The 26,808-nt window shown below is 40.9% G+C and overlaps 1 protein-coding gene across 1 annotated transcript in view; it reads left to right on the plus strand.

Annotated features, from left to right (window-relative positions):
• Positions 1-15,794, plus strand: part of LOC125485738 (RNA-binding protein 28-like) — a 23,060-nt gene extending 7,266 nt beyond the window's left edge. Inside the window, exons 3-8 of the mRNA XM_048609983.1 lie at positions 741-896; positions 3,278-3,427; positions 4,750-4,824; positions 7,388-7,611; positions 10,441-10,558; positions 11,210-15,794. Coding sequence (XP_048465940.1) covers positions 741-896; positions 3,278-3,427; positions 4,750-4,824; positions 7,388-7,611; positions 10,441-10,558; positions 11,210-11,341 — 855 coding nt within the window. The 3' untranslated portion in view covers positions 11,342-15,794. The remainder of the gene's footprint in view (positions 1-740; positions 897-3,277; positions 3,428-4,749; positions 4,825-7,387; positions 7,612-10,440; positions 10,559-11,209) is intronic.
• The last annotated feature ends 11,014 nt before the right edge of the window (positions 15,795-26,808 follow it).

Consider the following 26,808-nt stretch of genomic DNA (forward strand, 5'->3'; position numbering starts at 1 on the left):
TAAGTTATCTAGTCGCCTTTAAGACTATAAATGGAACTGCAATGCATATCTCAGTCTATTCTAATACATTTACCTGTTGTCTGTTTTTCTCCTCTTTGTGATTCTTACTGGAGGTGTGTAAAGAACTGTTTCATCTCAGGTTTTAAGCACAATGTATTGTTTAGAACAGGCCATACCAGCAATTTAACAAGAATTCAGTACACTGTTTCATCATATGTCAATGTTTTCAATTCTGGCGAAGGATACCTTCCACTGTGGAAGTTTATAAGAGGAACTGATGAACAAATAAGACTAAACAAAAACTAAAAGAACTGCAGATGCTGTAAATCAGGAACAAAAACAGAAGTTGCTGGAAAAACTCAGCAGGTCTGGCAGCATCTGTGAAGAGAAAATCAAAGTTAACATTTGGGTCCAGTGACCTTTCCTCAGAATGGGGAAGTTCTGAGGAAGGGTCACCGAACCCGAAACATTAACACAAATAAGACTTATCTCTGATACTATTTACTTCATATAGTGAGTTTGAAATAGATTACTCAAAGGAGCACCTTAGCAATTTCAATAGGGTACAAGATAAATTTTTGCTGGACAATAGCAGTTGTTACACTTGTGCACTGTGCTCTGCCGGTCACTGTGCTCTATCCTCTTATTTTAGCCACCAAAAATCTTGCTTCTTCAGTGCAATGCACACTGCGATTATACAGAACTTGGATCCCAGTTAATTGCTGCTGTTCTATATTTAGTTTGAGGAGCTGAAGCGTCAAAAGCTCAAGGATGTGAATATCTTTGTCTCAAAAACAAGGCTGTGTGTACACAACATTCCAAAGTCGTTGACTGACCAACAGCTCCGAAAGCTCTGTTTAGAGGCTGCAGGCACAAAGGACGCACGGGTAAAGGAGGTAAGAATGGGTACTGGAAGTCTGAGGGGAGATTCCATACATAGAATGGGGCTATCCCATCTCTGTTCGAGGCAAAGAGCGTGATGGAAAAACGGTGACTTTGCATCAACATCTTGCCATTTGCGGTGTTGCTATCTAAGGGAGTGACTATGGGAGAAGGTCTCCGTTAAATAATTTTGTTAACACTAGTGGACCTTTCAGTGACGTTACACACAGTAAGAAACATACCTGATTTTAACAGGACAGGAGCATTTCAGCCATAGAATGTTCTGTTTTTTTCTCTTCACTTACGTGATATGGGCTAGGCTACCATTTATTGCCCATCCCCGGCTGCCTAGAAAGCAATTAAGATTCAACTGCATTGCTATGGGACTGGAGTCATGTGTAGACCAGACCAGCTCAGGATGGCAGATTTTATTTATTGTCTGTTATTTTATTCCCAATTCCGTTCATTGAACCAAATGGATTTTTACAACAATTGATAGTGTTTACACGGCCACCACTCAGCTAGCTTTTATTCCAGATTGTAAGGAATTCAAATTTCACCATCTGCCTTGGTCAATACAAACCTATTTCTCCAGAACATTAGCCTGGGTTTCTAGATAGTGTATTGTCACTCAACCAACAATGTTAATGTGTCCTCCCAGTTGCTGGATTGACAACAATGTCTCTTTTAAAAACCTTCAAATTTAATTCAATTAATTTATCACAGAGGTTAGTCATCCAGAGTCTATTGTTGTTGTTTTATGTTGTTAGGAGGGTATTAGAAGATTGATAGATTATTGCAAATCAGAATCCAGAGACATAGTTTCCAAAAGTTCTAGCTCTTGTATAAATGTTTTCTGGTTTTTGAAATACATTTATTTTGAAAGATTACCTGTACATGTAGGCAGTTGCATCAGCTTGCAAATATGTATTATACATTTGGGACCTCCTGAAGTTGTTGATGCGTTTGGTTTTAATTTTCCAAAACCCAATAGTTTCAGGGAAGGTTCTGTTAGGTTAAAAAATAGTTAATGTAGCTCCTGTATTCCAAAAATGAAGGAGGCAGAAAGCAAGAAACTACAAACTTGTTAGCTTCACATCTGTTAATGGGAAAATGTTAAAAGCTATTATTAAAGATGTTATAACAGGCCACTTGTATAAGTTCAAGATAATCTGACACAGCCAACATGATTTTGTCAAAAGGAAATCATGTTTAATTAATTTATTGGAGTTCTTTTGAAAAAGTAACTTATGCATAGATATAAGAAACCAGTGTATTGTATTTAGATTTCCGGAAGGCGTTTGATAAAGTGCCACATCAAAGATTATTATGGAAAATAAATGCTCATGGTGTAGGACGTAATATACTGGCATGGGTAGAAGATTGGCTTGCTACAGAAAGCAGAGTGGATTTTTAACACGCCGGTAGGGTGTCACGAGTGGTGTACCACGAGAGTAGGTGCTGGAGCCCCAACTCTTCACAATTTCTATAAATGATTTGGATGAAGGGACCAGAGATAAGGTAAGTAAATTTGCTGATTACACAAAGGTGGGTAGGAAAGTGAGATGTGAAAAGGACATAAGGAGCCTACAAAGGGAAATAGATAGGTTAAGTGAATGGGCAAAGAGCTGGAAGATGGAGCACAATGGGGAAAAGTGTGCAATTATCCATTTTTGCAGAAAAGAAAGAAAAAAATCTAAAGCTTGAGAGGTTGCAGAGATATCTGGGTGGCTTAGTGCATGAATCACAAAAAGTTAGTATGTATGTTTAGCAAATAATCCAGAAAGCTAGTTGAATATTACGGTTTATTGCGAGAGGAATTGAATGCACGAATATGGAGGTTGTGCTTCAGTTATACTGTGCATAGTTATACAGCGAATAGTCTCTCAAAGGAAAAGAGAAGGTAGTCAGATCTTGGCAGTAAGAATGAATCTTATGTTAAGCGGAGTTTGTCAAGAATCTGGATGGTTATAAATATTAGGTAAAAAACTGCATCAAAGCATTAGGTTTCAAGAAGCTTCTTTGAAGGGGAAGTTGACAGAAGGAATTCTAGAGCTTACAGCCTTGGCACCTGAAGGTATGGCCATCAGCAGTGGGAATGATGGCAGTCGGAGATTTGTAAAATGCCAAATTTAGATGAATACAAAGATGTTGGTAGGTTACAGAGGTGTGGCAGCATGAGGCCTGGGTGCGTTTGAAAACAAGGATAAGAATTTGAAAGTTAATGCATTGCTGATATATTACTGCACTGGGAACCAGTGTAGTTCAGCGGTTGATTCAGGGAGACTGGTGAATGGAATGTGATGTGAATGAAAATGCAGAACAGATATACCATGCATTGAATGAGCTGTGTTCTGTAGTTTGCTTACATGTGTCTTTCACGACTTCCCTTCAGTGTCGGATCATGCGGGACTTGCAGATGGCAAAGACGAAAGGAAGCGGGCGCTCTCTGGGCTATGGCTTTGTAGAGTTCACAGAGCACAGCCACTCCTTGACAGCCCTGCGCTCTCTGAACAATAACCCAGACATTTTTGGGCCAGAGAAGGTGAGTGAGCTTATGCATGGCTTGCCAATGTAACAAATCTCAGTGCTTTGCAGTTAGGGGGAAATGTTGACCATTGTTTTTTGGGTAGAATCCTCTTAAGCAGCTTGATGATCAGGAGCTTCACCCTCTGCTCCCAAACAGTAGCAAATTGCAGGTTATGTACATATGATTTTGGATAATGTAGCTGGTTATCTATGAGTTGTATTGGTCTGGATCTCAGACAAAAGATGCAGAAGCAGTTAATTAGTGGCCTTAGTCAGAAAAATACCATTAGGGAGCAATGTTGTGCCTAAGGTGCTATGTTTGGTCAGAGTTGACTTTGCTTTACCTGACCTGGCACCCCACATATTAGCCATTGAAGTGCTTTTGTGCCAGAACAGTGAAATTCCTCACTTCCAAGACTGCTACATTCACTCATAGGAATGGAGGAGAAAAGTCTCAAAAATGAGTGCACAGCACTTTGGTATTCTGCTGGATGTCTTGGGTGCAGATAGATCCTTGTCTTGGATGATAGTGTGTGGAAATAATGAAATGCCTTTCAGAGGAAAAAGGCAACATTCTCTTGGCCCAGTGGAAATTTGCATGAATTTTATTTGTGGAATGTGCAGAAACCTCATTTCCTCTGTTGGTACACTATAGACCAAGCTGTAGACCAGAATAATCAGGATTCTGTCTGCCCAACTTGCTGCATTAGATAATGTCAGTCTGGGTATCTTCGTTAGGAAGTGGATTCTCACTTTTGATCATAAGCAGTGGCTCCTGGCTGCAATACCCCTAAATATCATGTCAATACTCATCACCTCGGTGAGGATTTTCTGTTGGAGCATATAGGGAGAAATGGTAAAGAGGTTGCAGACTTAAAACAATTGGGTAAAGATCTCAAAAGGTCTTAAGCATGTTTTCATACAGTCAGTTGTTAAGAGCACAAATGTGGTAAATGCAAGTGTAATAGAAATAGATTCCCACTTTATAAATCAAAGCCTGTGTCTTCAGGAGAGCTGGATTAAAGAAGGAAAGATCGAAAAGTAAATGCACAATTTAAGTGAAAGATAATTTTACATTTCCAAGTTTTTCTTGCGTCTGTTCGTTTTTGGTTCCTTGTCAGCAGCACACAGCATACTAAACAATGAAACAAAAAGCTGTTGTACTGGATAATCTTCAGCAGGAGGTCTCGCTATATTGATGCTGGAGTCATCCCAGTAGACCGTTGCAGCGACTGATTTGAGGTGTGCAGCTTTTAATGTTGTATCTGCACAATATTTATTATGATTCTTTTGTGTTTTTCTCTCTCCGTCCCCCACCCCGCCTTGCTCCTGAAACAGAGGCCGATTGTGGAATTCTCATTGGAAGATCGGCGGAAGCTGAAAATCAAAGAGATGCGCATGCAGCGCAATCTGGTAAGGGTGTCTCTTATGGGAGCGCAATTTACCCATCAATTGTGAACCGTTCCAACACCGAAAAGGGTTGAGGAGGTCATATGGAGAATATGCTTTAGTCATTCAGCTTAAGAACTAGTTGGCAAAGTATTGGACTTGGGTGTGTCTAGAATTCTTCCAAGTTGTATGGCCATTCTTTCATCAAAACTTAGAATGCAAAAGGAGGCTATTTGGCCCATTGTGTCTGTGCTGGCTGTTTAGAAGAAAGCTAAGCAAAGGCTATGAGCCCTGACAACATCCCAGCAATAGTAATGAAGACTTGTGCTCCAGAACTTGCCGCTTCTCTTGCCAAACTCTTCCAGTACAGTTAGAACACTGGTATCTATCTGGCACTGTTTAAAAAACATTGTTCAGGTATGTCCAGTTAACAAAAAGCAGGACAAATCCAACCCAGCCAAATATTGCCTCAACAGTCTATTCTTGATCGTCAACAAAGTAATGGAAGGTATCAGCAATAGTGCTATCACATATCACATCAGCAATAATCTGCTCACTGACACCCAGTTTGGGTTTAGCCAGGGCCACTCAGCTTCTGAATTCATTACAGACTTGGTTCAAATGTGGACAAAAGAGGTGAGTTCCAGAGGTAAGGTGAGATTAACAGCCCTTGACCGAGTGTGGCAACAAGGAACGCTAGCAAAACTGGAATCAATGGGTATCAGGAGCAAACTCTCTGCTGGTTGGGATCACCCCTGACACATAGGAAGATGGTCATGCTTGTTGGAGGTCAGTCATTTCAGCTCCAGGACATCTTTGCAGGAGTTCCTCAGAGTGGTGTCCTTGGCCCAACAGTCTTCAGCTGCTTCATCAATGACCTTTCCTCCATCATGACATCAGAATTGGGGATGTTCGCTGATGCTGAACATTGTGCAATTATCATTTGCATCTCCAATGCAACAAGATCTGGACAATATCTGGGCTCGAGCTGACAAGTGGCAAGTAACATGTGTGCCACACAAATGCCAGACAATGATCATTTCTAATAAGAGACAATTTAATCACCACCCCTTGACATTCAGTGATGTTACCATCGCTGAATCCCCCTCTATTAACATCCTGGGGGTTACCATTGACCAGAAATTCAACCAGACTTGCCACATTAACACAGTAACTACGTGATCAGGTCTGAGGCTAGGAATACTGAGGCGAGTACTCACCTGACTCCCCAAAGCCTGTCCACAATCTGCCAGGCACAAGTCAGGAGTATGATGGAATACATCCCACTTGCCAGGATGGGTGAAACTCAACAACAGTCAAAGACGGCACAGTGGTGCAGTAGTTAGCACTGCTGCCTCACAACACCAGGGACCTGGGTTTGATTCCACCCTCGGACGACTATCAGTGTGGAGTTTGCACATTCTCCCCGTGTCTGCATGGGTTTCTGCTGGGTGTTCCAGTTTCCTCCCACAGTCCAAAGATGTGCAGGTTAGGTGGATTGGCCATGCTAAATTCCCCATAGTGTTCAGGGGGGTGTAGGTTAGCTGCGTTAGCCTTGGGAAATGCGGTGTTGCGGGACAAGGGTAAGGGGATGGGTCCTTGTGGGATGTTCTTCGGAGGGTCGGTGTGGACTTGTTGGGCCAAATGGCCTGTTTCTACGCTATAGGGATTCTGTGATGATATCAAGCTTGACATCATCCAAGACAAAGCAACCAGTTTGATTGTAACCCTATCCACATGCATCCACTCCCTCCACCACCTACTCTCAGTAGCAGCAAGATGTACAAATTTGCAAAAGACCCTCAGAAAGCACCTTCCAAACCCACAACCACGTCCATCGAGAAAGACAAAGTTGGCAGATACATGGGAACACCACCACCCTCAAGTTCCCTTCAAGCCAATCACCATCCTGACTTGGAAATATGTTACTGTTCCTTTACTGTCACTGGGTCAGAATCCTGGAATTCCCTCCCTCAGGGCATTGTGGGTCAACCTATAGCAGATGGACTGTAGCAGTTCATAAAGAAGCTCACTACCATCTACCCAAGTGCAACGAGGGATGGGCAATAAATGCCACGTAAACCAACAACACCCACATCCCACAAGTGAATTAAAATCTCTCTTTCTGTTCTTAATCCCAAGTTTAAAGAAGTGTTTCCTTTGAAAATATTCATCTAATTTCCTTTTGAAAGTTACTACTAAATCTGGTACAGAGCATCGATCCCTCTTCAGCTGATTCAATGGGACAAATAAGAAGTTTATCTGTTTTTGGCAATGGAGTGTTCCGGATATACTCAGGATATGATGAATTGTTATGTAAATACAAGATATTTCATTCTTTCTTAAAGTTTGCAGCAAATTTTTCTTGCCCATGACTTGAAGTAAAGTGCCAGGTACTGGGAGTGCTGATGCCACATTGCACAAATTAAATCTGAACTCCCTCTGTAAATATAAATGCTGTTATATCTTGTTTCAGCCAGTGGAAGGTGCTGTCACACTGCAGTAACTCAGCTGGAGCTTCCAGCAGGCAGCAGCTGAAATATTAACTTAGTGGTTGAATATGTCCTTTATGTTCGTCTTTTGGCAGCAGTTGCAGCAGCTTAAAGTGGGAGCAAGCAAACCGGTGCAGACTGAGAAATGCAGCACATATTCAAGTGTCCAACAGCAGACCACCCCGCAAACTGTTCCAAAGGGTCACAAATCATGGTCTGGATTTTGTACCACACCTGAGGTTGAGGAGGTGGAGCTGGCCAATGGCAAGAAACGGAAGAAGGTGCTACCTCTGCCATCTCACCGAGGCCCCAAAATTCGGTATGAATTTATCACAGGGAGGGTGCTGTAAATCTTGCAGATCAGAAGGAAGCTATTTAGTTTGTTGTTCCTGAGCTGAATCTTTGAAAGAACTATCCAAATTGAGTTCCACAGCCCTGTAATTTAGTTGTCTTCAAATACATGTCCAGTTTGCTTTGGAAAGCTCCTAACCTGTTGGGTAGTCCATTCCAGATTTTAAGAACCCTCTGTGTGGAGGTGAGTGGAAAATCCTCCTTATTTGTTCCCCCCTCATAATTTTGTCAATTGTTCTCACAAATGTCTGTTTACGAAACTCCTTGCTAGAGGAATGAATTTCTGAGTACTTGTCCCATCCAAAAATGCTACTTGATTTTGAATTCCGCTTTTAGGATCCTTTAGTCTGGGGTGGGGCTTGTGGTCAGTTTATTGCTTGTTCTAATAATGATGTGTGACAGCCGGGATGGATGATTACTTGTTTGGATCAAACTACTATAGAAAATACATATTCAAGACTCAGCACAAAGAAATAAAATCTGTGTCATGTAAGTCCTAACTTTACAAAGATTAGGAGAGAAACTTCACTAGTTTCTGTGTGCACCACTCTCCAGTAACAGATATTGTGGGGTTGCGTTCTCTCATGTGTGTACAGCTTTGGTCCTTTCACCACAGCAAAGGGCATTATCACAGTCTGGAAAGGAATAACAAAGGCCTTCTTGGGAACTGGAAATTTCTTCTCTGTGAAAAGATTACAGAATCAGTTTTGTTTGAAGGAGTGAAAGAAGAGGTTGAAATTGAATTAATTGTTTTCCAAGCTATGAAAGAAGCTGATCGAGTTTATCTGGGGATGTTTAGTTGTTTTGTAGGTAGTAGTCTCTGCTGAATTGAGAAATTGTGGGTTCAAGCCCCAATCCAGAGATATGATCTTATATTTCAGGCTGGGAGTCCCAGTGCTGTACTGTCAAAGGTGGGATGAGGCATTAAACTAAGTTAGGATTAAAAATATTCCCATGATTGTGGTCAACTAAAAAAGGAAAGATCTCCTCCGTAATAAAGTTATTCTTTGAGCAACATCACAAAAGCAGAGTTATGGTCATTTGTCTTAATGCTGTTTGCAAGAACTTGCTGAACATAAGTTGGGCGTTGCACTTCTCCACGGAACAGTAATGGTTCATATAAGGCACTGTACAAGTAGAAGGGATGATGTTCCACGAGTTAAAGAGACACCAGGCGAATTTTGCAAGTTATGTACGAAAGTGAACAGGGGAGCTTTCTTTTCCTAGGATTATCACTTTGTGCATTAAGTTCTCTGGGAGCAGGGTTCTGGGTTTTTAATGAAGCAGGCATTGCTGAAGAGACCTGGGGAAAGAAAATGGACCTAATGTCTCACCTACACACCTGATCATGTGTGTAACAGACATGAATGCCTGGAGAGTCAGCTGCACACAATATCCCAGTGTGTATCGGACTAATAACCTTTAAAATATTTTGCCTGCTGAAACACATGCTAATCACCTGATTTTTCCAGTGATTACTTGATTATTCCAACTTCCTGCTTCACATCCTTTGGACCTGGCATAAACTTTTGCTCCTCCAAAATACTGCTGCTTTTGTGATGCAGTTTTCTCAAGGGCAACTAGGGACAGGCAATAATGCAGGTCTAGATAGCATTGCCCATATCCCATGAGTGAATAAAAGGATAAAAGACCTATTCACCCATCTCTGTATGTTTGCTCATTGACCTACACTGGCTATTGGTTGAGAAATGCTTCAGTTACCAAAGCCCTGTGGTACTTTCTGTCTGTGTCTACACTTATTTCCTTTTAAGATGTAATTAAAGCCTGCCTCGCTCAATTGTTTGGTTCCATTATGTCACCCTGTTAAATTATTGTAGATTATGCTCTGATGAAGCTTCTGGGATCTTTTACTGTGTTAAAGGTGGTATATGTTGTTAAGCAGCACAATAGCACAGTGGTTAGCACTGCTGTCTCACAGTGCCAGGGTCCTGGGTTTGATTCCAGCGTTGGATGACTTTCTGTGTGGAGTTTGTACATTCTCTCTGCGTCTGCATGAGTTTCCTCTGGGTGTTCCAGTTGGATTAGCCATTGGAAATGTGGTATTATGAGGATAGGGTAGTGGGCTCGGTCTGGGTCGGTGTGGACTCCAAGGGCCAAATGGCCTGCTTCCACGCTTAAAATATCTCACTTGTGTTTGACCTGTATTGTTAAATGATGTAGATACCCTCTGGTGGCTGACTAGTAGCACTTCAGCTAAAGGTCCTGCTAATGGAATTATTCTATGTCTGCTTTTTCCTTTTTAATTTGAGCACGAGTCTGTCAATGTTCTCCAGTCTTATTCTCGAATTTCTATATTTTGCACATTCTTCCCTGGATGTGTCTGTCCCCATCTCTCCTATTGAGCACTGAATGCTGTTGCAGAGCCCGAATTTCTCTGAGCTGGATTGGCACCTAGTTGTGGGACAACATGGGTGTAGAAATAATACAGAGTACCTTAAAGGAATCTCGCCCTTCATCAAAATCAGTGTATATGCCATGAACTATCCCATACCTCTTTGATTCCTTCTGTTGAAAATTATGGGCTGAAGTGGGTGGGAATGACCATGAACTTGTTTGAGCTTTTAAGTTCAGATCAAGCCAGTTGGTAAAACTGGTGAGGGTGGACTGTTTTGGTGATCGCTGCTGGATGTTGAGATAATTGACCTCATTCAAGGCAGACCTCAGTCTCTGCCTGCTCCCTGCTCAGGAGCATGCACTCTCATTACTAGAATTCACGGTGATTGCCTGTGGACAGGCTGGTACTAACCTGATAATTCTGAATCATTTCTTCTTCTAGAAAGCGGGATAAAGGGAAACAGCAGCAACCACAGACCAAGAAAGTGAAAATGCAACCAGGCCGGGCAAAGAGAGTGAAGAATTCAGTTGTGGTGAAGCAGGCAGTTTCCAAAAAGCAGGTGAGGGACCATAAGATTGATGTGGCTGTAGTGGGTGGGAGGAAAGGTTGGGGTTCGGGCTATGTGTAAAAAGGGAGGGAGGCAGAAAAGCCCAGGTTTTGTTCAGGTCCTACATTGAGTAAGTTGATCTCTGTTAGTTCCACAATTGGCACATAGTACTTTGAGGCCAAGGAGGAGGGAAACTAGCCAGAGTTCACTACTCTGCATCACTCTGATTAGGAACCCATCTGGAAATTGCTCCATCTGAGGATGTTGGGTATACCACAGTCTGGTGAAGCTGTTACGATCTGTGCTATCAAACATTTTGCTGACACTGTATGCAATCATCCATTGAAGAGGAGTCATTTTGGTGAGCTTTAAGGATTGGAGAACCTCCAGGTATTGTGAAATGTTACCATGGTTAGAGCCCTCTCGTAGATGATGGGGATAGAATAAGCGGGAGAGTGGGAGGGGAGCACAAGGAATCAGTTGAATTTTCAACTGAGTGAAAGAGATGATCTCTGGCTGGAATCCTCATACCACAAGAATACTATTGTAGTCATTGGTGAAAGCTAGCCCAGAAATTGATGACTTGTTTATGAAATATTTCTCAGGATCTTCATGTATTTCCAATTGTCTTAAATAAAAATCTTTCTCCATTCAAAATTTAAGGTGGCAAAGACTAACAAACGGAACAAGGAAGAGAAGAGATTTAATTCTCTGGTTGAGCAGTACAAGAAGAAGCTCCTGGGGACAGTCCCTGCCTCCTACCCCATGAAGAAAAGCAAATGGTTTCAGGATTAGGGTGGGGTCGAGGGTCCTGCACCCCACCTCAGGCTGACCGCAGGACCGGCCTGGACCCCATCTCAGACTGACCACAGGACCTGCCTGGATCCCACCTGAGACTGACCACAGGACCTGCCTGGATCCCACCTGAGACTGACCACAGGACTGGCCTGGGCCCCATCTCAGACTGACCACAGGACTGGCCTGGGCACCACCTATGATGCAGGACCAGTCTGGGCCCCACATCCGACTGCAGGATCAGTCTAGACTGTTGTGAGACTAGTCTGGGCCAAGGCATGAATTGTAGGCCTTGCACATCTTATGTTGCCCACTGTGGTATTCTGTGGAGGTCATGATGTGACCTGCACTGTGATGTTTGACATCTTATTGTTTGCAGGGAGAATACTGTTCAATGTGAGGAAGGGCTGATGCTGTTTGAGGAGGTTGACTGGACACTACAACCCAACATGGTGGTAGTGGGAGAGTGTGGCTAGAATGGTGATGGTCTGTGTGTGAGAGTGGGTGCATTTATCAGCAGTGCATACGTTCGCAAGATGCAGTTGTGGGTGTGCATGTGTTTTGTATTGTTTTTGCTGGCATTTCTGCTGTCAACCCTTTGAGAGGGTCAGAGAACAACCCCCCAGGCAGCTGTCAAGTTGGAAGTTCCTTGTAATTGGAAGTTACTGTGCAACCGATGCCAACCCTTCAAAACAGTAAAGAAATAGTTGTCCACGTGTTTTGTTCATTTTAAGTTTAACACATAAATGTGGGAAAGGAATACTGGTAAATATATAAATGTTTTTATCTGGCTTAATCACAGACCCACTGCAGGAGTAATCTGATTTTCAGCTCTGTAGCTTTTGTTGTTGTCTCCTTGAGCTGCTCAGATGCAGGTTATGGAATCCCTGAACCCGATCTGAAATTTAAATCCACTTTTCTCTTTCACTCTTGTATGTCCCTATATATGAAATCTGGTGCTCTGATTTAAATTTCCCTAACAGTAAGTGCTGGGGATAGAGGAAGAGGTGCACAAGTTAACTTCACTATGAAGGAGACCATCAAATTGCAGTTAACTTCAGTTCAACTGAAAGTAAATTATTTTGTGTCTCGTCTACAGGTGCTGTGTATCTGTCTGTGTATCCTCTAAAGTATAGTCTGTCTCATGAATGCATGGGTAGATTTGTAAATAGTGAATGCAATCTTCACTAAAAAATTGTTACCATTGTGACTACTGGGGCTGCATTTGCACTACACTTGTATAGTCACTGAGTGCTGGCTTAAACCTTCTCCCACTCCTGGTGTGACTTTGTCAAGTATCAGAATGGAATAGGGTGAGACTCCAGATTTATGTTTCACCAACTCAGTTCTTTACAAATCTCATATCACATCATGCCAGCACCAGTTTGCTGCCTAAATGTATAGTCTCATTCTTTGCAAAACATTTCTGTATCTTGGTTAGTCAGCCTTTGTTTTAATCCAGAGATTGTTACTATCAGGAAAAAATAAGCAAAAAACAAGTTACTTTCTCCTTTCTCCTCCATCAAGCTCAGCACACACTGCACTCACTTATGCACCCAGTTATTACAATGTCTCCCTGTTCATCTTCTGTCTTGGTTCCTGACCCTCCCAACTGACTTTGCACCTTTGCATTTTCCCTCTTTGACATATCCCGCCTGGTCACTCCTATGTGATTTTTCTGAGAATTGATATTCAAAAGCACTCACTGTAATAGGTGAATTCTTAAACCATGTCCTAGTCTGTAACGTGAAAAGGTCCTTGTTATTGTAAAGCTTGATGCTGGCTATGACGCTGTGGGCTATACCAGAAAGTGCTTTTATTTATTTTTCCTGCTGCTTCCCTGGTGCCGAGTGGCTTAAATTGTCACTGTGTAATGATGTTACTCAGATTCTTTCCCTTTCCCTGCTAGACTTCCGTATAAATAAACAACTTAAAATGGAATAGACCTAATCGTAAACCCTCTTAGTCACAGGCACACATTTGAATTGTGCTAATGTGACTCTCAAAGTGTAAATCTCGAGCACATAGAACTCATTTATAAGAACAAAGCACAGATGGAGAAGCATCCTGTTTAATTCATTAATTGCGTAGACTGTACAGTAAGTCCTTTTGTGTACTCCTATTCATTGCATACACTGTGTACAGTGCACTCCCTTGTATCCTAGTTTCCTGCACATAGTACAATCTGCTCGAATCTGGATTCTACCCCTAACCCAATTCACCTTCGGGAACTTCATGCTAGGATTTCCCCAGCTTGAGCAAACTTCAGGCTTTACTTACACAATCCATGTAATTCATTGTTGATCATTTCCTTTCCTCACCAGATATTTCCAATGTCCTAGTAGCTCACGAGCCATCCTATTGTCTAACTGACCTCACAGATGATCCAGTTAGATCTATGGATGCTATAATTCAAGGGTAGAGAGTTCTCCCAGTATCATAACCAACAATCCTCTGTGAAATGCTACTACAAGAAACAAATTGAGTGATCATTCACTTTGTGATAATTGCAAGTAAAACAGCTGCCACTTTGTCTACATATCAAAACCATTCCTTTAAAAGGAGCAGTTCTTTTGGGGCACTTTGAGATATTTCCGATCTAGGCTAAGGTTCGTTCCCCCTCTCTAAACTTTACTGGATATTTATACAACTCCAACAAAGTACTCCTGAGCTGTTAAAGGGCACCAAGGAATGGGTATTGTTAAAAACTGCATTTAAAGTGAATTTTAAAAGTAATGTGAGAGGATATGTAATTGAGATAGCTCAAACCAAACAATAATTCTTCTTGCATAGAGGTTAATTACCAGAGCAGAGTCCCATCAAACATGTTAAAAATGTGACTTAAAAAAAGACTAAATATCTGCTTATGGAACAGCAATGATCATGAATTTTCAACTGAAAAGTGGAAAATAGTAACATTTCCTGATTTTATTCCTTCTTTTTTAACCCAGTAGCACTGCCATGTGTGATTGGTACAGTTAAATTTCTAATTAATGGCAGCCTTAGGATATTGATGTTGGGAAAACAGCGTTGGTAATGTAACTGAATGGCATGGGGAGGTGGTCAGACACGCTGTCTTGTTTGAGGTGTTGATTAACTGCCATTGTGTGGTGTAAATATTAGAACCATACAAAACTTACACCACAGAAAGAGGCCATTCACCCCATTTTGTCTGTGCTAATTGTAAAGGGAAAGAAAACGAGTCACCTATTTTAATCCCACTTTCCAGCCCCTGATCCATAGGCTTGCAGGTTACAGGATTCTACCTCTATCAAAAAACCAGACAGTAAATTCCAGACCTCCATCTCCCTCTAGGTGAAAACATTTTTCCTCATATCCCCTTTAAGCAGTCTAACAACCTACCCTAAAACCTGCTAGTAATCGACCTGTCCGCTAGGAGAAACAGGCCTTTCTTGTCTCAGCTCCTCATAGTTCTGTGCACTTTAATGAAGTCACGCCTCCCCTCCTCTTTTCTAAACAAAACAGCAACAGCCTATCCAAATCATTTTCATAGCTGTAATTTTCAAGTCCTGACAATCATCTTGAAAATCACCTCTGCACGCTATGTACATGGAGAGAAAGTATATCCTTCCTGTAATGTGACCAGAATTGTACAAAAAGATCCCAGCTGTAGCCTAACTAGCATTTTATATTGTTCCAGCATCATTAGCATTTCAATAATGAAAAGTATTCCATGTAAAAGCATAAGAAATAGAAACTGTACTAGGCCGTTCGGCCCCTCAAGCCATCTCCGCCATTCAATAGGATCATGGCTGATGTGATATTCCTCACATCCACTTTCCTGCCCTTTCCCTGTAGTTTCACTACCACTAAGCTTTCTACAATATTTAGTGTTTTTTGTTACTGTTATAGGCTTTGTTTTTCTTCTTTACCATACTATGTATGCTTCAGGATAGACAGGAAACTACAGATTTGGCAGTACCACTGTTTTTTTGTTAGAATGTGTAAACTGCTTGTAGAATCTCTCTTTTGCATGACTTCCACTGATTTGTCGCTGATTTTCCTTCAAGTAGTTATATCCAATCCACCTTCAGCTGTATAAAATTTGTGTTACTCTAATCTAGAACTTTTGGTTAACATTTAGAGTCCAGTGACTCTTCATCAGAACTGGACTCAAAGTGTTAACTCTGCTTTCTTCCCACAGATGCTGCCAGACTTGCTGAATTTCTCCAGCAATTTCTGTTTATGTTTCAGATTTCCAGAAGCTGCAGTTCTTTGTATTATTTTAGAACTTTTGGTCATGTTCTGTCTTTGCTCTTTTCCATAATGATGTGAAATCTAAATTTTATAATCACTATCTCCAAAATGGTCACCCACTGCTACTTCATCAACATGTCCAGCTTCACTTTCTAAGGCTAAATCTAGAATTGCATCCCCTTACGTTGGGTTTGTTTGCGTGCTGGCTAATAAAGTTTTATTGCATATCTTTCAAGAATTTTGTGCCCTCTGTGCTTCTCTCACTTTTCAAATCCCAATTGATATTAGGGTAATTGAAGTCCCCAACTAATACTTGCCCTATCTTTATTGCACTCGGAAATATGCCTAACATATTTGCTGTCTATCTCCCTTGCACTATTTGGGGTTCATAGTACACTTATGGCAGTGTGGCTGACCTTTTTTTATATTTCTGATATCAATCCATTCAGCCTAATTTAATACAAAAAGAGAAATTGCTGGAGAATCTCAGGAGATCTGGCAGCATCTGTGTAAGGAGAGCAGAGTCAATGTTTCGAGTCCACTGATGAAGGGTGAGACCTGCTGAGTTTTTCCAGCATTTTCTGTTTTTTCAGATTTCCAGCATCTCGGTCCTTTATTTTATTTTAGCCTAATTTGATGATTAATTTAGTAAGTCATTTCTCACAGCTGTAATTTTCCTGAACAAATAATGCTATTACCCCACTTTTATAAACTTTACATCCAGGATGTTCAGGTGCCAGTTTTGCCATCCTTTCAGCAAAGTCTCAGGTATGGCCCTGACATGCTGCCACATGTCCTCAGTTCATCAGCTTTATTTGTTATACTTTTGCCTTTTAACACGGCCAAATTCCTGTGGTGTACTCTTTTTAACCTTTGCTTCTGTCTTTGAGTACCGTTCGCAAATTTGCTGCCTTCCTGTCTGAATTTGTCCCTCCTGAATCAGCCTTCCAATTCCCATCCCCCTATCAAACTAGTCCAAGCTTTCCCAAAAAGCTCTAGCAATTCTCTCTGCAAGAATATTCATGCCAGTCCTGCTCGGGTGTAATCCATCTGGCTTGTACAGGTCCCACCTTCCTCAGTACCGGCCCTGATGCTTCAGAAATACGATGCTTTCCTCCTGTATCAGCTTTCCAGCCACAAATGCCTGAATGTTATGCGGGTGTTGTGTTCAAACGCGAGCAGCTTCAATGGAACTGAACGTGGCAGTCATCAGTAAACATCCTTATTTCTATATTTCTAGAAATAAGGTCATCGATGACGTAGCTGAAGATGTACTCCTGTAATGATGACTTAAGGCTGAGATAGATCCCCAACAAGCACAGCAGAAGTCCTTTATAAAAGTACTGTGAATGCTGGAGATCTGAAACAAAAACAGATGCCACAGATACTGCTCATCCCACAGGGTTTCTCCAACACTTGGTTTTCATTACAAATGTGCTGTGTGCTTGGTATGATTCTAGCCAAGAGGAAATTTCCTGCCTGATTCCCATTGACTTCAATTTTCGTTGAGCTCTTCTGTCACCTTCAGTTGAATGCTGCTATGTTGTCAATGACAGTCAATTTCACCTCATGTTTGAGATTTTGTTTGGTTAATTTGGATGGCTGGCTTGTGATGCAGAGTAATGCTAACAGTGCAAGTTCAATTCCTGTACTAGATGAGATCCCACGAAGGTCCTGCTTTTTCACCCTTGCCTCTCACCTGAAACGTGGTGACCCTCAGGGTAAACTCCCCATCAGTTGGTTCTCTCTAGTGAGAGAGAGCAAGCCTATGGTCCTCTGGGTCTGTGGCAACAGTCAATTGTAGCTCTTTTGTCCATGTTGGGACCAAAGTAGCAATGAGATAGGTAGATCTGGTGGAACTTCACCTGTACCACATTTTTTTAAAAAGAGACCTCTTTAGTCATCATCACATTTCTGTTCTTGAGAGCAGCTGCTGTACGTAAGTCATTTCTGACACCTTACTGATCAAATTCTTTGGCACATCCTGAAATTCTGAGAATGCTCTATGAATGTATCATGATTCTGGGTATTTTTTTTTAGGGGAGAAAGGAACCTTTGGGTATGTACAATTGACTGGGGGTTGTAGAGTTCATGATGTGTGGCATGATGGAATTGATGAGTAGAATGATCTTTTCTTGACTCTTTCACTGTGCTTCTTGAGACAGAAAAGGCAGCATTGCCCAAACAAGACTTTCTGAGCCTTAAGAAGAACAGTCAGGTGAGTGGAGAAAGTTTGCGTGTAAAAATAATACAGGCAATTAAAGTGAGATATGGAAAGTTGCCTCAACTCCCTACGGGGCCGTGAGTTGGAACCACTCCCTCGGCAGCTGGATCCTGTGATGCACTCCTCACAGTAACCACAAGAGGACACACCTCCTTTCACTTTATTAACACATTCCAGCTCTATTAGGTAAATGAGGTGGCCTTTTAAATCCTACCTACATCACCGTTGGGCTCCCCACACAGCCACTAACTTGTGAATTAATTACAATAACACTTATATTAGGTGATTTTATATCATAACTCAAAAGGAACCGCACCCTGGAAAGTGAATGTTCCCACTGCCTATGCAATCATAAGTTTCTCTAAAACCTAAGGACCTGGCCTATGCATTTTTATTTTGACCTTTAATTTTTTACTTGGTGGAATTCCAATTGCCCTGAGACTATCTTGCTACCAGCACCACTCTGAGAAGTAACAAGAAAAGGATTATTTTTTTTGAAAGTGCAAAAGTAACATGAGTATAATCTAGCAAAAAAAATCAAACAAACTGCTAGAGCTTTTACAAGCAAAAAGGGAGATTTGCAAAACCAAACATGAATCCCTTAGAAGCTGAGAACTTGTAATGGGGAATAAATAAATGTAGAAATGTTAAGCAAGAGGTCGGTCACCACAATAGAGGACACAAAATGTACCAGAAATATGGAGAGTCCAATGAGAGTGAGGAACTAATTCATATGGATAAAGAATAAGGAGTGGAGAAGTTAATAGGGCTAAAAATGTCCTCACTACGTGATAGGATCTATGTCCTGGGTTCCACAAGAGGTGGATTAGATACATTGGTTATAAGCTTGCAATAATTCTCTAGATTCTGGAACAGTCCCTGTGACTGGTGTAGTCAATATAACACTACTATTTAAGAAAGGTGGGAAAGATAGAAAACAGAACTACAGTTAGTCTACAACTATTTTTTTAAAAAATTGCCGGAATCCATTGTTTAAGCAGTGGCAAGGCACTTGAATTGGAGACAGTATTTAAGACAATAATTGGAGATCAAAGTTCTCAAAGAGGGAAATACAAATAAAATATTTTTAATCTGTACAAATAATGTTGAGGTGCCTTTAATTTCAACATTTGCTTGGTAACTGAACAAAGCAAGCAAGATTTGAGATATGCTGATAATAAATGAATAATATCAATACCTTCACATTCAAGAATTTGAGCCTCCATCTCTGGGTCTATGTTTGATTCAGAACTCTGAATCAACATCCTTCCCTTCTACTAACAAAACAATTGTGTCAATGACCATCATTCATTATTTTGTCTAACTCCCCCACCAACAATTTTCTTCCCCCTTCGCATAGCATGCTGATGCTAATAAATGTGGAGCTGGAAAAGCATAGCAGGTCAGACAGCATCCGAGGAGGGGGGGGGAATGTCAAAATTTTGGGCCAAAACCCTTTGTCAGGACTGGGGAGGGGGAGGGGAGCCCAGAAATAAATAGAGGGAGGGGAGTGGGGCTGGGGGTAGGGATGTTTGGATGGAGGTAGGTGGATGCAGATGGAGGGGGGTATTGTGGTTAGTCAGTGGAAAGGGTGGAACAGATAGGTGAGTCAAGATGGACGGGTTAGAGGTGGAGAGATTTTGAAGCTGGTGAAGCCAATATTCAGGCCATAGGGCTGTAAACTCCCAAGGCGAAATATGATGTGTTGTTCCTCCAGTTTACATTTGGCTTGACTCTGAGAGTGCAGGAGGCCAAGGATGGACATGTCACCAGGGGAGTGGGAGGGGGAGTTAAAATGGATAGCAACCGGAAAGTCGGGTTTTCTGGGCTCCCCTCCCCCTCAGTCCTGGCGAAGGATTTTGGCCTGAAACTTTGACTTCAGTGCTCCTCAGATGTTGTCTGACCTGCTGCCTTTTCCAGCTCCATGTTTATTGACTCTAGATTCCAGCATCTGCAGCCCTTACTGTCTCCAAAACGCTGACACTAAATCTACCTTTTGATGATCTCACCTCCATTTTTTCCATTTGGCAACATTGTTGGTCTTGGCACTTCTTCATTAGGGTTGTAATCCCACATTTGTTTATTGAAGAGATTTATTGTTCTTAATCAATTTCACTTTGCAGAAAAGCCAAGTCTTTACAACATCTGAACTTTGTTCCCTCAAATACAGGACGAAATTTGTTTGATCAGCATTATTTCTTTCATCTTATCCTATAATATTTCTCTCTCTCTCTATCTCACAACCCTTCTCACCTTTACCATAAAATCCTTCCCCTCACCATGTTTAACCTGTGCTAGCCCATAATCTTTTTCTGTCTTTCACTCCTATTTGTAATCCTTTCAACATCTTAACTGTCTCACCGATACACTATAATCCATCCCTCTTTCTCAACCTTGCAACCTTCCTTTTGATAACCTTTCATTCTTTAATGTCTCTCCATCTCACCTTTTCCTTGAAATCTCTCTATACCTCTCCTCAATAATCACTCTCTCGCATCCCCACCTTTCTCACATATGACTTCTTGCACAGAATTCCTTATTTTTCTTCATTACTGATTACAATTTTAGACATTAAACTTGAATCAGTAGTGAAAGCCCTGAGTTTCAGCCTCACTCTAGTTACTCAAGCATGTAATCAGTCTTCAGAGTGCTATATTGCCAGAAGTACTGAGTTTGGACAAGATGCTAATCCAAGATCCCATCTCTTCCACAAGGCAGAAGTAAAACATCCTATCACACTAATTGAAGGAGAGCAGGGGTGATCTGATCTCCTGGCCGACATTTATCCCTCAACCAACATTATAACCAAATTATTTTATATTATCTCTGTTGTTTATGGAAACCTTGCTGTGCATTAATTAATTGCTACAATTGATATATAGTATTCCAAATGACTGCACTGGCTGTTAAATGATTTAGAATGCAGAGTTCCAATGAAAACATTTCAACCCTGAGATTAGTTAACTCAGTTCAAATCTGCTGAGTTTTTCTAGCATTTTCTGATTTTACCTCAAGTTTCTTATTAGATCTATATTTAATTTGTCACACTGGCCTCTGGTCTTTAGTTTCTTGCCCACCAATGACACTTATAGAACATGTCACATTTCTCAATTACATCCTCTTCATGCAAGCTGCAGTCTGTGACACTCGAGTTTGATCTTCTTAACCAGTGCTCCTTATTTAGCTCATTCTTTCCTGCTTCTTCAAGCACGAACATTCCTTCGGTGGTTTGGATGAATGCCTATACTTTATATGTGAGGCTTGACATTAAATTTTGGTAGGATATTTAAAGGTGCAGGGCATTATAATAGAGTTTAATTCTGTCCTAGCGACATCTACACATGAACATTTCATCATTTGCTACTGATCATAAATACAATTCACCACAAGTTAGTGTTACATTGTGAATCTCATTTAATTGTGAGGTATTATAAGTTTGGTTTTGACACACATCAGAGGAACAAATCTTTCTATCTAACCCATGCTGACTATTACTGTGCACCCATTCTAACGTGTGCTGTCCTTGCACTGGGGGTGTTTGACAGGACAGTGTTGTGGAAGCTTTATTCTGTATCTAACTTGTGCTGTGACTGCCATGGTAATATTTGATGTTGCTGTCGGATACAAAAAACAACTATTTCCATTTGTTTAAGAATGACTGCCCTCATCTTGAACAGATTCCAAATCTCATACTATATTTTCCAGTATCCTTGGATACCGTCATAAGGACACTCCCAACCCCCACCCTGCTAGCATGGAGACTAGCATATTTAAAAACTCATCACCCAGTCACTGTGTCTCAACGTCAGTACTATATATGCTTTAAGGGATGTTGATTTTATAATACAGGCGCACAAAATCGGTGACTAAAATGCACAGGAGTAGGTCTGTAACTTGTGTTGTGACACTGCTCACAGTTTATTGATGATTAATTCTCCCACTCAGGGACCGAAATCTCTGGTCCATGTTCCAGAAGATCAAACAGAAGTGAAGCAAGGCCAGTCGTGCAGAATATTCCTCCCGCAGGCAAATATTTTTACAGTTATGTTTGTCTTTGGCAGCTGATCATTTCTGTCCAGGGTGGCTGGAGGCCAGCAAGCTCAGGAAGAATTCAGTTGCTGGGAGTTTTAACTGGTTACTGTCTGAAACTGGAGGCCAATGTCTTAGTTAACTGCGCTCTACTATGAACTGTCTGTGAGCAAAATAAATCTTGCACGTGTAGTTACCTTTAACTTCCCCAAACACCACCACCCTCCCCCACCCACCCAACATACCCATTCAAACATCCTCCTCCATCCTTACAAATCTCTGAGATCTCTATGCTTTACCAATTCTGAGCTCTTGCACATCCTTGGTTTTAATTGCTCGCTGCCAAAACCTTGTGCTAATGTTTTCTCTGTTCACTGTGCTTGGCCCATTTTTTGCACAGTAAGGACCTTTAAAGATTGCCGTGTGGCCTCATATGCGCACACCTTACAGGGGCTGCATCTTTCTTGCAACCTGTTTTTCCTTGGATGGTAAGTCCTAAATTGCTATCCAACAGCACAGCCAAACATCTTAAGGAACTATACCCTCAACACTAGAACTCCCTTCATAAACTTCCCTCTTTTTAGCTTCTTAGGGTCATTAGTCTCCTGATATAACTTTTTTTGGGTAATGTTTCTGTAAAGTATCTTGGGCCATTTCACTATGTTAAACATATTAGATGAATGCAACTTCTTATTGCAGAATCCCCACATTTAAGACCAATTCACAATCTCCAGGTGACACTCAAATGTTTTGCGTTGTCATCTTTGCCTGAGGCATACCTCGCTGGAATATTTAATTTCAGGATTTTCCATTTGTATGTTTTGTTTACCTTTTTTAATTAAAACAATCATCAGTTTTTACTATGCTTCATTAAATATTCAAGTAGATAGCAGCACTGATCCCAAAAATTACAACCCAGTTTACATTAGAACAGACCGGTGAAATTGATCATTGACTTTGATTATCACAGAATGATATTTGGCAATGGAGTGTGAGAAAGAATGGTGTTAATACACTACAGTTCAGGATTGTTGCATCCAGTGAAAACACGGAAATTTTGTTTTCTGTAGCATGGGCTGAATTTTATCAGAAACTGGTTAAATGTCAACTTTGATGTGTTTCATGGATGGTTTCTCACTGAGAGTCCTAGCAGGATTTCTCTTACTTTTTTCCAAAGCTGAACTCATTAGCCATGCACCACACCACTATGGTCTCAGTCATGCTATCCTCCTTCCGGCTACAGGCAGACATGTTCACAACTGTTGGGATCTCCTGGAATTCCTGGCATTGACATTAGTTTTAAAGCCCAGCTTTGTACTGAGTCAAGTGCACTCAGCCAGGAGCTATCTTTCACTGTGCACATAATGGAGAGGAACCAAAAACAAATGCTTTTCTGTGAACATGTGTGGGATGGCTGACACTCCATTGCAAATACAAGTGCACATTCATGAATCTATTGCTACTATTATTGCTATTTAAGAAACAAGCTACACAGCTTACCTGTCCTAAGCCTCATTCCATCTTAGAGACCTGTCTCTAACAGAATGTGACTCTTCCTGTGTAGTCTTACATCTTCTCATTGTTCAACATGGACCCAACACAAGCTGGAAATCCTTAAGATAGTTGAAAACATTCATTTTTATTAACAACAGCCAAAGCAGAAAATGAACAAACAAAGAGAAATTGCATTTGCCTCTAGAAACACACAAGAATTGCTTGCCTTTTGACTAACAACAAAGTTGCATTCAATGAGTGATCACTGCACCCATCTCTTATCTACAAGAACCAGGTGTCAGTTAAGTGCTATCTGGCTTAGGTGAGCTTTTAATGATTGGTTGAGGGTCAGTGCACAAAAGGACCAGGAAGGAGTGTTAAGAACATCCAAGAAGTTGCAAAGTTAATGAGCACTAAGCGAGCAAGCAAGCAAACCTGAGATGCACCTTGGTCCAATCAATGAGGTGGGTGGTCTACACCTGCGTGAAATGACAGCAACATTGTAATGAAAGCTGTTGGTTCAAAGTGCAGTATTGAAGTGCAGAACTGTATTAAAAGTGAATTGGAAATATGCCATGAGGATGCGGTGAGACTGGAATGTGTCCAATGAGAACATATGTGGACAGGAAATGTGGGCAGTCGCTGCCCTTGGAATGTGCCCTGAGATGTTGGTGACTGCTGTCCAAGTTGAAGGCCCAGAGAAGAAAGTGATGAGCTGGAGATGTGAGATAACCGCTTTAGGTTTCATGTTAGGTATTGTTGCTGTCTAGTTTGTATCCGTTGGGTAGGAGAATGGGAAGCTAAAGATAAATGAGGTGAAATTAGATAATAGTAGCCTGAAAATAGATGCAGGTAAGTCTCTTACTACTCACTAGTGAGATTCATGTCTCACTGTTCAAAAACATGGTGAAAAACCAGGTGACTTCTCTCAAAATTGAGAATTTTATCACTGCTAATCTTCTCCCAACTTCCAAACTTTCTTGCCAGTACCTCCATCATTCAGGGACTGGAAAGATTCCCCAACCTGCAGGTGTAGTTCTTTATATTTATTTCTAAAGACTTTATGGAGTGCATTTCATGACCTCTGGCGATCAAAAGGCACATTACAACAAATTAATTGTAATCACTGTTTTAGGAAACATGGCAGTCAGTTTACAAAAGCAACATTCCATGAACAGTGGTGAACTAAATGAGGAGATAATGTCTTTTTCACATTTGGTATGAGAGAAAAATGTTGGCCAGACCTTCTGTGCTCACCTCCAAAGGCAAATGGAACTTTGATTTATCTAAATGAGAGCATCTATGTCAGGTGCAGTGTTCTATCAGTACTACACTGGAGTATCAGGTTGGATTATGTGCTTCAGTTCAAGTCCCATTCTTGAGATTTATCACCTACTCAGTGGTCAGAGTGCTACAACTGAGAAATAACTTGCGCATATTTACATGTGTGTATATATACACATATGCATATATACACAGGCACACATGCATGCAGCAACACATTCATTTATTCTGTACATTTGCACAGGAGATGTTTAGATTAAGTGAAGTCTTAATAAAATCAGTATGGAGTGTGAGAAAAAATTTGCTCAGTACATACAAAAAATAACTCCATCCACATTTCAAAGTTAGACATTGAGCCTTTATTTTCATAGCTATTTCATATTGATAGGTCATACTTTCTGACTTAATTTTTTTCCAGTCGTTAAATCTAATTGTCAGCATTGTAAAATGTAACACCTGATGTTCCTATTTCAATAGGGATTACTTATGTAAACTTGTCACAGCATAATTCCACAGATTAGCCATCGGGTGGCTTTTTTACATGACAAATTGCTCAAATTGTTTTTGAAAATCTTGATTGCCGTTTTTCATCAGTAACTGATGTTTCAAATATCCAAACAAGATTGAACATTTTAAAAAGATCGAAAAGTACAATTTTGACAGTAACAAATATATTTCGAGAGTGACAGATGACACCCCTGAAAACACCCTCAGTAAGAATGTTTTCTTTTAATATCCTTGATTGCCCAGAGGGCAGTTAAGAGTCAATTCACATGTAGCCAGACCAGGTAAGAATGGCAGTTTCCTTCCCTAAAGGCCATTAATGAACCAGAAGGGGTTTTTCCCACAATTGACTTGTTGTCTTCATTAGACTCTTAATTCCAGATATTGTTTTTTTATTGAATTGAATTCCACTATCTGCCGTGGCTGCATTTGAATCTGGGTCCCCAGAACGTTATCTGGGTCTCTGGATTAACAGTCCAGCAATAATCCACTAGGCCATTGCCTCCCCAAGGGGAATGTGCTTGCACAGTACCTGTGCCAGTACTGCCGGTAATGCCGTTCCATCCCATTCACCAATATTTATTGTGTTTATTTGAGTGCAGCCATTTTTTTAAACTGTCAGCACATTTTACAAAATGTGCAAGAGCAGAACATTCCACATGTGCAATGATAACATTTCAGGGGTGTCAGGAGACACAGCCTTGTATTTATCAATTATATAATCTCTTGTGCTATTTCTGTGTCTTTTAATATATCTAATAAATTCTTATTTGGGAACTAAGACCTCTGCCAAAAGTAATAACTTGGATTTAATATTCCTGCCTGTAGTTCTGTCATTGGGAACCCGATCTAGGCACCAATCTGAGTCCTGAATCGCATATGGCTTCTTCCATATTTTGAAAGGAACGGTCAATTAATGGCCATGGAGAAGGCTTGCCATCCAATTGTGACTGATGAGCAGGCTTATGAGGCAAAAGGACCAATGGGAGAACTCCTGAATTCTTGCATTGGCTGGTAAATTTGGATGTGTGCCATACTGATATGGACTGCCTGTTTGTCAAGTGAAAATCCCAGTTAGCTCAGGAACAGAGCCTTTATAACCCCACATTTATATTCCTTTGATCCAAATGGACTTGTGACCTAACCTAGCCTTTCTGAAAATGGCTCTGATTTAAGACTGTAGAGCCATATTGCTATGATGGCTCATGGCACCAAATTTTGTACCTAAATCCTCCAATTCTAACCCACAAACTACTTTGAAAATCCATCCACATATTTGTACATCACTGCAGTATGGCCAATCAATCAGAATATTGTAGCATTTTCCTGGTCTTGGGAACTATCGTATTTTGTTCATCGTTTAAGTATCTCTTTTAATATTTGTCCTTACAGCCTTTAGTCATGTTCCTATCCAGATATTATGCGTTTTTTTTTCTTTAAAGTGTGACATTGGGGATTATTATATGACTCAGACTATTTCACAGATCCAGTATTTTGTCAGAAAGAATTCCTTTCAACTTAGTTTCTTACTTGAGACTTGTTAAATTTGTCCTCATATGCCTTCATTCTTTGCATAATTTTTGCAGTTGGAGTACATAAAATGAGATGTATTTCAAGGAACTGGTTTTGACAGAACAGAGGAGGCAGATTTATAACTGCAAGTCTGGGTAAAGCTCACTCTCTTGGCTTCTCAAGAAGCAAAATGTGTCTGGTG

This window comes from Rhincodon typus, chromosome 22 (assembly GCF_021869965.1).
Source record: "Rhincodon typus isolate 14 chromosome 22, sRhiTyp1.1, whole genome shotgun sequence".
NCBI lineage: Eukaryota > Metazoa > Chordata > Chondrichthyes > Orectolobiformes > Rhincodontidae > Rhincodon > Rhincodon typus.